Source organism: Capsicum annuum, chromosome 12 (assembly GCF_002878395.1).
Source record: "Capsicum annuum cultivar UCD-10X-F1 chromosome 12, UCD10Xv1.1, whole genome shotgun sequence".
NCBI classification, from domain to species: Eukaryota; Viridiplantae; Streptophyta; class Magnoliopsida; order Solanales; family Solanaceae; genus Capsicum; species Capsicum annuum.
The window spans coordinates 8,336,884-8,353,361 of NC_061122.1; the positions used below are offsets into that span (position 1 = coordinate 8,336,884).

General features: G+C 32.4%; 1 protein-coding gene across 2 annotated transcripts; it reads left to right on the plus strand.

Moving 5' to 3' along the window:
* The first annotated feature begins 10,119 nt into the window (after positions 1–10,119).
* LOC107850469 (furostanol glycoside 26-O-beta-glucosidase) lies at positions 10,120–15,700 on the plus strand. Of its 2 annotated transcripts, XR_007048133.1 has the most exons (4): positions 10,157–10,406; positions 13,077–13,852; positions 14,373–14,448; positions 15,088–15,700. XR_007048133.1 is itself a non-coding variant. In XM_047400709.1 (2 exons), the coding sequence occupies exons 1-2, from the start codon at positions 10,257–10,259 to the stop codon at positions 13,278–13,280; spliced, it is 354 nt and encodes a 117-aa protein (XP_047256665.1). In that variant the 5' UTR covers positions 10,120–10,256; the 3' UTR covers positions 13,281–14,185. The 2 variants fall into 2 exon arrangements, 1 of the variants encoding a protein (XP_047256665.1); XM_047400709.1 differs by lacking the exons at positions 14,373–14,448; positions 15,088–15,700 and having other exon boundaries at positions 10,120–10,406; positions 13,077–14,185.
* The last annotated feature ends 778 nt before the right edge of the window (positions 15,701–16,478 follow it).

Genomic DNA, 16,478 nt, shown 5'->3' on the forward strand with positions numbered 1-16,478 from the left:
CTTCCCTTTATTAAGGGCTTTTGGGACATTTCACGTATGTTTATAATAAGTTTATAAATAGACTAGTTTTAGGTCTTTAGTTGTTAAATGATATTGAAAGACTATTCTCTAGAGAGAGAGGGAGTTGTAACCGAAACTAGGGCAAGAACAAGTGTGGTACTCACTTGTGTTGAAAAATTGGCTAGAAACGTTGGTGCTTGAGTGGTGGATTCCCTCTTGTGTCTTCGTAGAAGTGTGGTGTTAATATTGTAAGTCTTAGGGGTCCTTGGATTTGAGATATCCTTGGGTTCTTTGGTCTTGTAATAGTGTATTTCTCACTACCTATCTTTACTTTCATGTACTAGTTTGTTCTTGTTTTAGTGAAAATCGTTGGTTCTTGTTATCTTGTGTTGTTATTCCTCTTGTTATCTTGTGTTGTCCTTGAGTTTGTGGGCTGTTCTTGTATCAACAGCTGTGCATTAGTGGTGTCACTAGCAAGTTGTTGAGTTAGTTAGTGGTGTCATTAGAGAGTTAGTTAGATAGTTAAATTAATAGATTCCGGTTGTAAGCAAACACAAGTTGCAACTATAAATAGACACATTAGAGGTAGCAGTTTTCAGTTTTTTCCTTCTCTGTATTCAATGGTTGAGTAATGAGAATTTTCTTCCTTTTGCACTTCATGATATTTTGATTTCATACGGTTTCTTCTTCAAAGTTTACAATTATTTCATCTTCTACCGCATAAGAAAGCAGACAAATTTATTCAAAACTTATACATGCTTAGTTATGCATATTTTTAAATTACAACCTTACATCACGTTAATTTTATACATGAATATCTTATTTCCTAACTAGCTACCAAACATTATATTTATATGAAAAATAATACATGAATAAATTGTCTCTCCACTAGCTATCAAACGACCCTTAATTTACAGCTTCTTGTATCAGACATCTTGACCCAAACAAGAAAAATCATGAGCATTACTAGACAATACTGGAGAGGATCCCAACCTAAGAAAAATACCATTGCATCCCTAATTTGGCCGTAAATTGTTGGGTATTTGTTCTTACTTTTTTATTATTTTTTTGAAAAAGAAAACACAGATTATAATTTACATTAGACTAAAAATATTTTTGTAGTAATATTTGACTAGTTTCGACATTGTTGCTTAACTAACATCATTTTATTTACATTATTAATTTGGTAATAATAAAATAATATTATCATATTTTTGTATTGTTTCCCAACAAGTTTTAGAACAACAAGATAATAAAATAATATTATCATATTTTTGTATTATCAAGTGATCTATAGAATGTATTAGTGTATACGGTTCATAGGTTTGGTACTCCACCACATTTTTTTTTTAATAATCACGCACCTCAACTAAATTTATGAAATACTTGATATCTCCCGCTAAGAACATATATTATGTCCACTGAAGGTTGGATAGATAGGAAGAATCATAATTATGATTGCTATATTGTCTCACTCAGCTAATTCCAAGAGGATTCCTAAAAGCATTCCAAGTAGATTTTGTAATTTCACCTTCCACAAAATTAGAAACTATTGTTGGTGTGTTTTGAATATATATATATATATATATAAATCTATAATCTATCTATAATATATTAAAAGTGTGAAGACGCTTAGAAAAGTGATTTGAACTTTTTGTGCTTCATTAAAAAACTCTCCTTTGGACAAAATTGTCTTTTCACTATTTTTTAATTTATTATTTAATTTTTTTTTTTTTTATATTAACTAGACTTCTAAAATATATGGGACTCCTAAAATATATGGAAGGAGAATCAATTAATATTTTTATTTGTATTGATCAATTAGAAAAATACTTTCAAAATAGGATAGAATAATATTCCTAAAATGGGACTCTATTAAAGAAATACTTCTATAAATATGATTGATACTCATCTAACTTAATTCGGTTGCATGTCTAGATTGGTAGATGATTAATTGTCTAATCCAACATAATAAAATTCAACGTGTGTGTGTGTGTATATATATATATATATATATATATATATTAAAAGTGTGAAGCCCTTTAGAAAAGTGATTTGAACTTTTTGTCCTTCATTAAAATATTTCTCAATAGACAAAATCATCTTTTCACTATTTTTTAAAAATAATTATCATTAAATTATTATTCAAATATTTAGAATGTAGAAGAAAAAAAAGAAATAAAGAAGAATCTCATACCAAAAAGGAAATAAATGAAATGTGTAAAATTTTTCGTTAGCAACTTTTTAGGGTAAACCCTATTTATGGGAAGGAAAAAAATATGAACCAAAATTTATATATTAAAAAAAAATCGTATGGTAGGTTTTTAAGGAAAAACTTTTAGGAACCAATACCTTTTTAGGGAAACCCTATTTATGGTAAGGAAAAAAAGTAAAAACCAAAATCTATATTGAAAAAAAACGTATGGCAGGTTTTTTTTAAAAAAAACTTTTCGGAACCAATATATATGTGTATATATATATATAATATAATATATTACATTTTCCTTTGTAGTGATTAATTAGAAAAATACTCCTAAAATAGGATAGATAAATACTCCCAAAATAGGACTGTATTAAGAAAATACTTCTATAAATATTGAGATGCACGTTAAACTATCGAAGAAATTGATTTACTTATTGGAAAAATATGATTGATGCTCATTTAACTTGATATGATTGCATGTCTAGATTGATAGATGCTTAGTAATAGAATTCAACGTGTGTGTATACATATCTTCTTTATTTTCATTTAAGTAGTTTACAGGTGGTAGATGAATGTCGGTCGGCTTTGAGAATTTTTTTTAGGTAAAGGTTAGGTGTAATTGTATTGTTTTTATATCTCTATTTTAAGATTTTTTTGTGTAAAGGTTGAGTTTAGTTATATTATTTTGATATCTCTATTATCGTATCATTTTATTATAGTTTACATATGGTAGATGAGTGTCTAACGACTTTGAGAAAAAATTTTGTGTAAAGGTTAGACTTAATTATATTGTTTTGATGACTCTATCATCGTATTGTTTTGTTGCAGTTTACAAGTGGTAGATGAATGTCATCGACTTTAATAATTTTTTTTGCTAAAGGTTAGATTTAATTAAATAAAGTCTCCAAAAGATGTTGAATTTAATTATTGTATTCATCTTTATTATTTAAATATCTTATTTAGTATAACGTTTGAACTCAATAAAGTGAGGTACATGCGCGAGGCGCGTACACCTAAACTAGTATATATATATATGATTGGTAAAGTCGAAATCATAGTCATGTTGTTATTAATGATATGATTGGTAAAGTCGATGCTTGGAGTAGAGAAAATGCTGCGAATGAAATTATTGATGATGAGTGTAACAAGAATCGTCTACACTTGGATGTATGCATTCATGTTAAATTAGTCGTTCACCATTCGTCATCCATACTACGGATGGTAAAAAATATGGAGGTTGATGAAAATGCTATGAATGACGACTGTATAATTTGTTTGAACAAGCTTGGCTACGTTGATGTGTAATTGTGTATGCCTTGCTCGCATATGTTTCATGAAGATTGTGTTAGAACAATAATGATAATTTTACAAGAAATTCAAAATAAACTTGTTTGGCTTAGAGACACGATAATTACGTTTCTTGAAGATAGTTGAAGTCTCTCTCACGAGCAAACGGAAGAATTAGTAACAACTCTATCTTCGGGATTCAACTAAGCCACAAAACAAGTAGCATTCAAGAATGTTGCTCTTCTATTCTTGAATTAGTGATTTCACCACTTGATCAATGTCTCTCAAATGTTTTCAAGGGGATAGTGTTTTTTTGAGTGCTTATCTTTTCAAACAAAAGAACTTGCTATTTATAGGATAAAAGTTTCATGTAAAAGGAGTATTAATTAAATAATAGTTAATAGGTTCATGGATTAAAAAATGTCTTTCTTTCAAGAACCTAAAACGTAAATGAGTGAATTGTAAATGCATTCGTAACTCAAAATGCATTTGTTTCAATTGTAAATTGACATTCATTTTCTTTGTAACTCAAAATGTATTTGTCTCAATATTAATTGAAACATAAAAAACTTTTAACCGATGCACTTGTTCCAAAATTTATTGAAACATAAACTTAACAATAACAATCCTCCACTTGTTTCAAGAAATTTTATATTTAAAAAATTTCATTTGAGACATCAATCTAGCAACATGCATCAATAATGGTGTCTTTTGGACTTGAACCATTAGCTAGTAAAGATTTTCTAAATCATTGACCACTTAGTGAACAAATCTTGAACTAAGTGGTTCATTGAATGAAGTAGAAAAATATTCCATGCATATTGCTATGTTCCGGTGAAATCAAAATCCTTTGACACCTTACGGCCATGTGTCCTGAATCCTTTTAGCTAAGTGTTTTAAGATTTTTCTGTTAAAATCTTATTGAAGCAGCCTCCTCTTCGCACTTAGTGCAGTGGATTCATCAAGAGTAACTTTGCATACTCCAATTAAATAGTCTATGAATTTCATTAAGAGAAATTAATCATACTCCTTTACAACAAAGTATCAGTAAGTTTATCAAGAGTGTTCCTACACATTTCAATTGAAATCGGTATATAGACTTATTAAGAATATAATCTCATTCTTCTCTTTTGTAGGAATACTGTCAAATCTATCACGAGTGTTATTATTTACTCCAATCGAGATCAGTCTTATAGATTTATCTAGAGAAAAAAATCTCAACTTATGCACATCTACTCACTCTCTAGAAAAAAAAGGGAATTTTTTTGATGTGCTTCATAATTGTATCTTTGCTTATTTTTCCGTTTGAACCCAAGATTACATCATTAGGTAGGGTTACCATAAAGTACAATCAATCTACAACAGACTTTATTCTCATCCCATTAAAAGTTTGTACCACCAATTCCTTGCCTAACCATTTAGACAAAGGATTTGCTAAATTGAGTTTGGACTTCACATATTGAAGCGATATTATGTCATCCTCCAATAATCTTCTCATATGATTGTGTTTGAGATGAACTTGTCTTGATTTGCCATTGTAACAATCACTTGAAGCTCGAAATATAGCAGCTTTATTATCACAATATATAGTCAAAGGTGGTATTGACTTACCCAATAATGGAATATCTATCAGCATACTCCGCAGCCAATCAGCTTCTTCTCCAGAAGAAGACATAGCAATAAATTCTGACTCTATAGTTGAGAGAATAATAAATGTCTGCTTCTTTGATCTCCGAGATATTGCTGCTCCAGCCAAAGTGAAAATCCAAGAAGGTATAGATTTAGAGTTATTCGGATCAGAATTTCATGTAGCATCACTGTAACCTTTAAGAATTGCTAGAAAGGTAGAATAATGCAGGCCAACATTAATTGTACCCTTCAGATACCTTAAAACACGAATTAAGGCATTTCAACCCCAGGGCTACCTGTAAACTTGCTCAAAGCTCCTACTGCATAACCAATATCTGGCCTGGTACAATGCATGGCATACATAAAACTCTCAACGATTTAAGAATATGTCAATTGATCAAGAATATCACTAGAGTTTTGTATTAGTTTAATGTTAGGATCAAATGGTGTGGGAGAAGGCTTGTCGTTAAAATAACCAAACCTCTTTAGAACCTTCTCAATATAACTTGATTGAGTAAGAGTCAAACCATTTGTTGATCTTACAATTTTGATGCCTAAAATTACAGCAGCTTCTCTAAGATCTTTCATTTCAAATTGAGAAGCAAAAAAATATTTTGTTTCTTTGACTCTTTAGATATCAGTTTCAAAGATCAGCATGTCATTTACATAAAGACATATTATAACACTAGAATTTCCTTGAAATTTACTAAATATGCAAATATCTCCACCATTTATTAAGTAGTCATTAGAAATCATAACTTTTCTAAATTTTTCTTGTCACTGTTTTGGAGCTTGTTTCAATCCATAAAGAAATTAAAGAAGCTTACAAACTTTATGTTCTTGACCAAGAATGATAAATCCTTCTAGTTGTTTCATGTAGACTTCTTCGTCTAGATCTCCATTTAGGAATGCAGTCTTCACATCTATCTGATGAATCACAAGATCATGAATTACTACTAGAGCAATCAAGAGACGAATAGAGGTCATCCAGCTATAGGTGCAAAAGTATCAAAATAATCAATATCTTTTAATTGAGTAAAACCTTTAGCTACTAGGCGGGCTTTGTACTTATCTAAAGTACCATCGGATTTCATTTTCTTCCTAAAAATTTATCTGCTACCAGTTGGTTTACATCCAGGGGAAAGATATGCTAATATCCATGTATTATTAGACATGATAGAATACATTTCATCATCAATAGTTTCACGCCAAAAGGGAGCATCATGTGAAGACATAGCTTCAACATAACTTTCAGGATCTTTTTTCAATCAAATAAGCTTGAAAATTAGGTCCAAATTCCTTTGGTTTGGCAGATCTTAAACTACGTCTTGGTTGACTTTTTTCCAATGGCTCAACTATTTTTCTTTTAAGAGGAGAAATAAAAGAGCTTGCATCTTGTTCAAAAGAATCTTTTTTCTTGAGAAATATATGCTCAAAAAAGTTAGCATGTAAAGATTCAATGATTGTGTGAGGACTTGGGGTCTCAAGATTTAAAAATCTATAAGCCTTACTGGTTTGTGAATAACCAATCAACACACAATCTACTCCTCTATAGCCAATCTTAGTTAATGTTGATCTGATAATCGTACATGAGACAAGCAACCTCATACTTTAAAATAATTTACATTTGACTTTCAATTATTCCAAAGTTCATATAGAGATGCATCATGATTCCTGAAAGTAATTCTATTCAAAATATGACATGCTGAAAGTAAGGCTTCAGTCCACAAATTTTCAGACAAATCAGATCCATAAAGCATAGAATTAACCATTTCTATGAAAGTCCTATTTTTTCTTTCTGCTACACTATTTTGTTGTGGTGTATAGGACATGGTCAATTATTTTTCAATGCCTTTTTTTTCACAAAAATCAATAAAATCTGACTTTAAGTACTCTTCACCTCTATCATACCTAATAAATTTAATTTTCAAACTCAATTTATTTTCAACCTCTACTTTTTATGTTTTGAAAGTCTCAAATGGTTCATCTTTTGTTTTCAATGGGAATACATAAGTATATCTTGAGTAGTCATCAATAAAAGTGATAAAATACCTCTTTCTATGACGAGACATATAATTCATCTCACATATATCAGTGTGGATTAATTACAAAAGTATGGAAGTCCTTTCAACTGTCTTAAAAGGCTTCTTTGTAATCTTGCATTTACTATAAGTAAGACACTTAGTAGTATGATTCTTTCCACAATCTTTGATTAATCTGTTATTCACCATAAGTTGAATGGATCTAAAATTCACATGACCAAGACGTTCATGCCATAAGTCCAGAGACTCCATGAGATAAGCAGATATATTTTCATTTTTAATATTGAGTTTAAACATTCCATTTACAACATAACCTTTTCCAACAAACATGCCATTTTTAGATAAAATAAACTTATTTGCCTCAAAAATTATTTTCAAACCATGCTTCAAAAGAAACGTACCTGAGACCAAGTTTTTTCGAATATCAAGAACATGCAATACGTCAAATTTCAGTTCAACGGTTCCTTTTTCCACAACTTTAGTAGAGGAGGAGTTTCCATATATAAAATTTTACCGTCCCCTACTAATTCATAAGTCTTGAAAGAATTTTGGTTACCTGATATGTGACGAGTTACGTCGGTATCTATCCACCATTCAACTTGATCTTCCGCTTCAAATGCTTCTGTGACCATTGCCACAAGATTATCTTTTTTATTTTTATTTGCTTTTCCTTTCTTCTTTTCGGCTTTGAGAATTCTACAATCACGTACATGGTGACCAACTTTGTGACAATGATAGCATTCACCAGATTTAAAATTGGCACCATTATGCTTGAAATTTATAGTCTTCTTTGCCTTTGAAAAATTCTTATTTTCAGGTTCCTTCTTGGCTGATTTTTCTTCAACCATATGAGCTTTCATGACAGGTTCCTTCAAAATATTATTATCACGGTATCGTGTCTCTTGTTCAATTTGCAAGTGCTGTAACAATTGTTCAAGAGTCAAATATTTCTTTTTGTGTAAGAGTTTGCTTCGGTACTCTTTTCAAGACTGAGAAAGTTTTGATACAATAGCACCAACATAAAAGTTTTCATCAAGAGCAATTACAGATATAGCAATTTTATTGTCTATAAGTTGAAATTCTTGTATTTGTTCAGTGATTGACTTGTCATCAACCATTTTGAACTCCATATAATTTGAAATGAGAAAGTTCTTAGAACTCACCTCTTCTGCTAAATAAATAGCTTGAAGAGTGTCCCATATCTCTTTAACATATTTGCATTTAACATAATATTGATCAAAATATTTATTGGACATTCCTCCAAGAACATAATTCTTATACAAATAATCATCATATTGCTTCTTGACAATTTGTTCTTTAATCAAATTAGCCTCGTCAGACGCTACCTCAGAACCAGGAGCATTAGGACAAGGTTCTTCCAGAACATATGCCAACTTTAATCGTTTTAAAAAGAATTTCATCTTTCCACGCCATCTAGGAAAGTTTTTGCCATCAAATATTTTACAATTAGGATTAGGCAAAGATAGAATACTATTTGATGTTGATGTAGAAGCTATTTAGCCAACTATCTTCAAATTGTTAGAACAATAATGATAATTATACAAGAAATTCAAAATAAATTTGCCTAGCTTAGAGGCACGATAATACGCTTCTTGAAGATAGTTGGAGTCTCTCCCACGAGCAAACGAAAGAATTAGTAACAACTCTATCTTCGGGATTCAACTACGCCACGAAACAAGTAGCATTCAAGAATGTTGCTCTTCTATTCTTGAATTGGTGATTTCACCATTTGATCAATGTCTCTCAAATGTTCTCAAGGGGATAGTGTTTTTTTAAGTGCTTATCTTTTCAAACAAAAGAACTTGCTATTTATAGGATAAAAGTTTCATGTAAAAAGAGTATTAATTAAATAATAGTTAATAGGTTCATGGACAAAAAATTGTCTTTCTTTCAAGAACCTAAAACGTAAATGAATGAATTGTAAATGCATTTGTAACTCAAAATGCATTTGTTTCAATTGTAAATTCACATTCATTTTCTTTGTAACTCAAAATGTATTTGTCTCAATATTAATTGAAACATAAAAAAACTTTTAACCGATGCACTTGTTCCAAAATTTATTGAAACATAAACTTAACAATAACAAATTGCACTACAACTTAGCTAGAAAATGGCCATTCTTGCATACCCTATATGCCGTTATTAATTTCATGAATCTGTTATCTATATCTAGTATTAATTTCCTGTATTTGCTTATATGTATCTAATTTCTAATATTAATTTCATATATCTACATATATGAAATAACAATTGAATAATAAGCTCAACAATTACGCAAAGCTCCATGTTCCATGGGATACTATGGTGAGACAACTTGAGAGGGTGGGGGGTTTGGGAAATAGCTAAAACCTCATATGCATTAAAAGGGGCGAGTTTGACGGAGTGAAGATTGTATATGCTGAAAATTCGATCAACAGAATCGAGGGAAGGATGTATTTATTTGTCTTTTTCGTGGGTGGAGTGAGACGAATTAAATTAAGGTGTGTTTTAGTTTTTAAAAATAGGACGTTTAACGTTGATTTGAGCTTTTTTGTTAAAAGGACGGATACAGATAAAGAAAAATTTAACAACGAGGATAAATTTGATCACAAAGTACAATAGTGAAGATATCTAGAATATCTTTAGCCTCAAAACACTCAAACTTTTGAAACTTAACCAAAGATTTCGAATTCAAGTTTTGAGTGAAAACTCACTTTAATTAAGCTTATTATAACTCAACTAACGTCTAACGATCAAATTTAATTAGTTCTAATTTAAAATTTAACCAAATTCATAAAAATAAAAGTTAATGGGCCAAAAATACAGTTTTTCATCTTTGGCTACGAGTAGTATTTGTTTGGATATGCTTTATTTTTAATGTGGAATATTTTGACGCAAATTTAAATTTAATTAAATTTTAATACGTGTATAAAACAGGGTGAGAAACCTAAAAAGAAAAAAAAAAGAATTGAGACAAACTCCACCGATACTCTTGACGTATGTGATATGTCTACTTCACAAAGCTGATAGTTCACTTTCCATTTTTCTATGGTTTCCAACTTGCCATTTATTTAGAATTAAAACTAATAGTAAAAATGGAAGCTAATTCAAGAAGATTAATGGGTTTAGAAAAGAAGAAAGCAATAGAGGAAGAATGGAAAACCATTTACAGCTTCAAACGCCAACTCTCTAGTGCTGACTTCCCTTCCAACTTCATATTTGGTGTTGCCACTTCTGCTTATCAGGTTTCTTCCATGCATTTATACAGTATCGTTTTCATGTGAATTCAGTACTTTCGATGACACAGGAAATAAAATTATGGGAAAAGATCCACTAAAATTGCAAGAAATAATTTTAACTTTATTTTAATTTATGTGATATTGTTTGAGCTACACAAAGTTCATTTACTCCCGCCGTTTACTTTTACTCATTATAATTTGATTTGGTACACGAGTTAAGAAAAATAATTAATAACATGATTATTTATCATAGTATACCTATTAAATGATGTTTACATTGTATGTTAAAATTAATTTGGAGAAAAAATAATTAATATTAAGGATAAAATAGGAAAAAAGAAGTTTTCTTGATAGGTCAAAAATGATAAATAAAAGTAGAAATATACAACAACAATGACAAACCCAGTGTATTCCCATATAGTGGGGTTTGGGGAGGGTAAGATGTACGCAGTCCATACCACTACCTCCGGAGAAGTAGAAAGGCTGTTTTCGATAGACCCCCAGCTTAAGACAAGGAATAATAAACAAATCTGTAATAAAGCATGGAACAAGATGATATAACATAAATATGACACCCGCAAGGAATAGTTAACAAAGAATAGTAAACAAATTCGTAATAAAGCATGAAACAAGATGGCATAACAAAAATAATACACCCGCCAAGTAATAATACCCTGCACTAATGATCCAAACTGGCACTAGTCTTCTATCCTAATTTTCGTCCTCCAAATCTTCCTATCTAGGGTCATGTCCTCAGTAAGCTATAACTACTCCATGTCTCCCCTAATCACCTCTCTCCAGTATTTCTTCGGCCTACCCCTACCCCGCCTGAAGCTATCCAAAGCTAGTCTCTCACACCTACGAACTGGGGCATCCGTGCCCCTCCTCATCACGTGTCTGAACCAACTCAATCGGGTTTCCCACATCTTGGCCTCCACCGAAGCCACTCCAACCTTCTCCCGGATAGTCTCATTCTGAACTCTATCACACCTAATAAGCCCATACATCCAACGCAACATTCTCATTTCTGCCACGTTCAATTTTTGAATGTGGGGGGTTCTTGACTGGCCAATATTCTGCTCCATACAACATGATCGGACGGACTGCTACCCTGTAGAATTTACCTTTAAGCTTGGTTGGCACCTTCTTTTCACACAACACTCGTGAGTTTCCACTTCATTCATCCCGCCCCAATACGGTGGAAGACATCTTCGTCAATCTCACCATTTCCCTGAATTATGGACCTGAGATACTGAATTACTACCACCTCATTCTCCTACCTCAAGTCATTAAACTTGCATTCCAAATATTCGGTCTTGCTCCTATCAACCTAAACCCTTTTAACTCAAGGGTCTGTCTCCACACCTCTAATTTATCATTCACATCCCCCCACGTTTCATCACTCAAATATACATCATCTGCAAAAAGCATAAACTAAGGCACCTCTCCTTGAATACGCCGCATTAACATATCCATCACCAAAGCAAACAAAAACGGGCTAAGAGTAGGTCCCTGATGCAACCCTGTCAAGACAAAAAAATGCTCTGAATCTCCTCCCGCCGTCTGCACCTGGGTCTTAGCTCCATCATACATGTCCTTGATTGCTCTGATATATGCCACCAAGACCCCACTCACCCCCAAGCATCTCCAAAGAACCTCCCTAGGGACTTTGTCGTACGCCTTCTCCAAGTCGATAAACATCATGTGTAGATCCTTCTTCCTTTCTCTATACTGTTCCACCAGCCTCCGCACCAGGTGAATTGCCTCCGTCGTCGAGCGCTCGGGTATAAATCTAAACTGGTTCTCCGAAATAGATACTATCCTCCTCAACCTCAACTCAACCACTCTCTCCCAAATCTTCATAGCGTGGCTCAATAACTTAATACCCCTATAGTTATTGCAACTCTGATGTCACCCTTGTTCTTATATAGAGGTATCATAGTAATCCATCTCCAAGCCTCGGGCATTTTCGCCGTCTTGAAAATGCCGTTAAACAATTCAGTCAACCACCTTAAACCAGCTTCGCCAGAAAACTTCCAAAAATCCACAGGAATCTCATCAGGCCCCATCACCCTACCCCTTCACATTTTGCGAACAACCTCTCTAACCTCCTCCACCTTAAAACGTCTACATAACTAAAGGAGTATGTGAAACCGTTTGAATTGACACAAAAGTCCAAGAAAGAGAGTAAAAATTTTAAAATTTGTGGTAAAAAATAGACTTTTGTGTAGCTGAGTAAAAGGAAGATTTTAAAATCTAGTTATTTCCAATTATAGAAAGATACTATTTTGAGAATAGTTTTTGAAATTACCTTGAATATATGCTTGGACATGAAATTTGATCATATTTTCATGATGTTCAAATAATTTCAAGATTTCAGTTTTGACTTGCACTCACAGAATTTTAATTTTTTTCAAGTAAAATGCATGAATAAACACAATTTCAAATTCTAAAAATCACAACTTTTAGAAACTCAATTTTTCAAGTTTCAAGCTTTTTAACTTCAAAATCTATGGCTAAATGTTAGCTTAGTTATAGAAAATTAAAAGTTGAATCCATAAAATTTAAATACTGGATTTGCCTGTGCTTCTCTTATCAATTTTTTGGGTAATGTTTTTGTTTTATCAATCATTTTGCCATGTTTTTTTGGGGGCAAATTTTGATTTATGGAAAAAGGTAGAAGGTGGAAGCAAAGAGGGAGGAAAGGGTCCTAGCATATGGGATTCTTTTTCACATACTCCAGGTAAATGGCTTTGCTTTTGTTTTTTCTGCTTTTTTTTTTGTGGATGTTTTGTTGAAATTGAAGTGGAGCCTGGGGTAACTGGTAAAGTTGATGCATTTACCTTCGCCAGAAGCAAAGGGCGAAAACTCCTGAACTAGTAAATAAAGGGTGCTTGTGTTGTGGTTTTGAGTTCCTTGGCTTGTGTTCTAATAGTAACCACACGAAGAAAGCGGGGAGCATGGTCCCTAGTCTCATTTTTGTCGAGCTTGATTCTCTATGGCATGGACGTTTTGATTGGATGGAGACAGATATATAGAAAGTGTGTAGCTGCTGCCCAAAGGTGCTTTATCAAAGCCGGTCCACAGCAGTGAAAATACGATTGATTCCGTCGATCGAATGAAAACCGCTTCTTACTTTTTTGGCTTGACTACTCTGCTTGCTTAACACAAGTCTTATTTAACCTTCACGGACCACTTCACTACCCAGCAAGATCCGGCCATGTGAAGGTCACGGTTTCAAGTCATGGAAACAGCGTCTTGTAGAAATGCAGGATAAGACGGCATAAATAGGCCCTTGTGGTTTGGACTTTCCTTGAACTTCATGCATAGCGGGATCATTACTGCACCGGGCTGCGCTTTTATGTTCTGTTGAAGTTTTTTGTTTCTTGTTAGACAAAATATGTGATGGAAGCACTGGGGATATGGCTGTAGATCAGTACCATCGCTACATGGTACAATCTACTTCTCGTTATCAGTATTATCATTATTATGCTCTTACGAACTTATTCTTCGATATTTATTACTTGTTGCTTCTTTTGTTTGGTTGTTGTATTATTTGTTGTAGCTAGTGTCCTTTACTTCGATATTTTCTGTATGGCTATTTTACTACTGTATTTCCTTTTCTTACTGCTTTTAATATGCTTTACCTGAGCCGGGGGTCTATCTAAAACAGACTCTCTACCTTCACAAGGCTACATACACAACACCCTCCCCCGACCCCACTTCTGAGATTACACGGGGTTTGTTATTGTTGTTGTTGTTGACACCAAGGCAAATATAAAGTCCAAAAGAAATAAATTTTTCCAATCCCAATTCCAAATTATATTTTTTGCTAATATTAAAATTGACAAAAAAAAGATAAATACCTTGTGTTTTACTATTGCTTTTGTTGACATACTTTGTTCTTATTCATGGCAGTGAATTTTGCTTTTTCTTTTTTGGGTTTAATTTTTTGTTTTTTATAACATACAGGAAGATATTGAGCTCATGTCTAAGTTGGGATTTAAGGCTTATCGTTTTTCAATATCGTGAAGTCGCATCTTTCCTGGTATAAAGTTTTCTCATCTTCTTTTTGATAACCATGGTTTGCGAGTCATCTGTGCAAAGTTTCAATTACTAGATTGTAAGTTTAAGAAGAATTTTGTTTTCTTTCTTAAATTTTATATTTCTCGTCAAACAGTGTAAAGTTTCTCGCTTTTTAAGTTTTGGTTGTGAGTAATCTCTGTTAAGAAAAAAGATAGAAAGAAAACATTAGCTAGGAGATTACCTTCGCCATTTCCAATTTATGTGAATTTTGTAATAAAGAACCTGCATTTTTAAAGTTAAAAGGATCTGAACTTATCTGATATCTATAAGGAAATGGTTCAGAAACGGGTCTGGAATAAGCTGATCCTTAACGCTGTAAGGAATGCACATTCATAACAAAGATAAATGCACAAGGAAGGTGCTTGTACTTTGATGATGCCGGTGGAAGAACAATATCTAAATAATCAAATCCGAAAAATGTTCAGTATATTTTAATGTTAGAGACTTAGATATGCATTAACGTGAGAAGGATAAGAAAGTAAAAGCAAAGAATCTACCGTCAGAAACATACATTTTTCTTCTTACCTGTCAAAAGAAGGCAAGGAATCTGAAGGATTCACATTTAGTGGTACACTGGAATGACGATCGTATTTGGCTGCAGGAATTTTCTTAGTCCTGATGAGAAACAGCATCAAGAACATGCCGATGTTAGCGAAAAATACGTGTAGTTTAATAATGTAGAGAACTACTGAAGTCCCTAACGAGCAGAGGAGTTGTTCTGGCCGTAAATGAGTTCTTCGACAAGTTAGCAGTACATCTGAAAAAGCATAATATTCCTCAAAGAAGGTGTTGATCTCATTCCCTCAAAACTAACTATGTTCTCTTCAAACTGAGATTTCTCCATTTTAAATGAAGATTAAAAAGAGAGCCGGGGGTCTATCGGAAACAACCTCTCTACTACTTCGGAGGTGATGGTATGGACTGCGTATATTTTACCCTCCCCAGACCCCACTAGGTGGGAATACACTGGATAGGTTGTTGTTATTGTTGAATGAAGATTGAAAAGTGTGTAAAACAAATCTCGTGAAAATTTGTCGGTAACTTCAGTTATATATCTCGCAAGATCCTTGTTCTCTCGAGTTGTAATTTATAAGGTTCTGAACTTGCATTTTCTGAATTTGTTAACCATTTATTGCGTAATTATGGAGCAAAAATATCTGTGCTATGGGCTGATAAATTTTAGCTACACTTACTATAGCATGGGGCTTCAGTTGTGCTAGATATGTGTTGCACAGTTGGGATGGAAGACGTAGAAGTAGAAGACGAAAAGCATGGGAGGCTGCACCATTAGCTCTTAGGTCATATGGAGAGAGAAACTAAAGTGTTTTTTATAAACACCTAATGTTTTATCAAATCTAACATTTTTATATTATTTTAGTGTTTTATTTTGTTTTAGGTCTAAATTAAATATTTTAAGTATATCTTATTTTACATGGTTTATTAAAAGTTTTGAAAACTATAAAAAAATAGAGCCACATTTTAATAAGCTTTTATTTTTATTATTATTTGATTATTTATTTATTAAAAAAAAATTCTAAATTATATTTTTTTTTTAACTTTTAATAAAAAAATCTAGTGATATTAATATTTTTTAATCATATTTCTAAGACTAGCTATTTAACTTATTTGTATTTTGTTAGTTTCAAATAGATTTTATTATTTTTATTTTGTTAAAAATATTTAAAAAAATAAAAAATTAAACCTAACTTTCCCTTTACCTCCAACATTCCCCTAACTTTCTCATTACCTCCAACATTTCCCTAACTTTCCATCATCTCCCAAACCTAACTTCCCCACTACACAAACACACATGCACTAAACCTAACTTCTGCACTACACACATACACACTCCCTATATAAACACACACATAAAACACTAGAAAGAGGGGGGACATATACACGGATAGTGAGAAAATATACGGGGGGAAATCAACACATTATAGAAAAAAAAAAAAACATTCAATACTACAAACTACACCCTACTATAATAAT

What these genes read in the sequence shown, in the direction of transcription:
- LOC107850469 (XM_047400709.1), top strand. Translation starts at nt 10,257, where the DNA reads ATGGAAGCTAATTCAAGAAGATTAATGGGTTTAGAAAAGAAGAAAGCA. An exon ending in TTGCCACTTCTGCTTATCAG is followed by an intron (nt 10,407 to 13,076) that starts GTTTCTTCCATG and finishes TTATGGAAAAAG; the next exon opens with GTAGAAGGTGGAAGCAAAGA.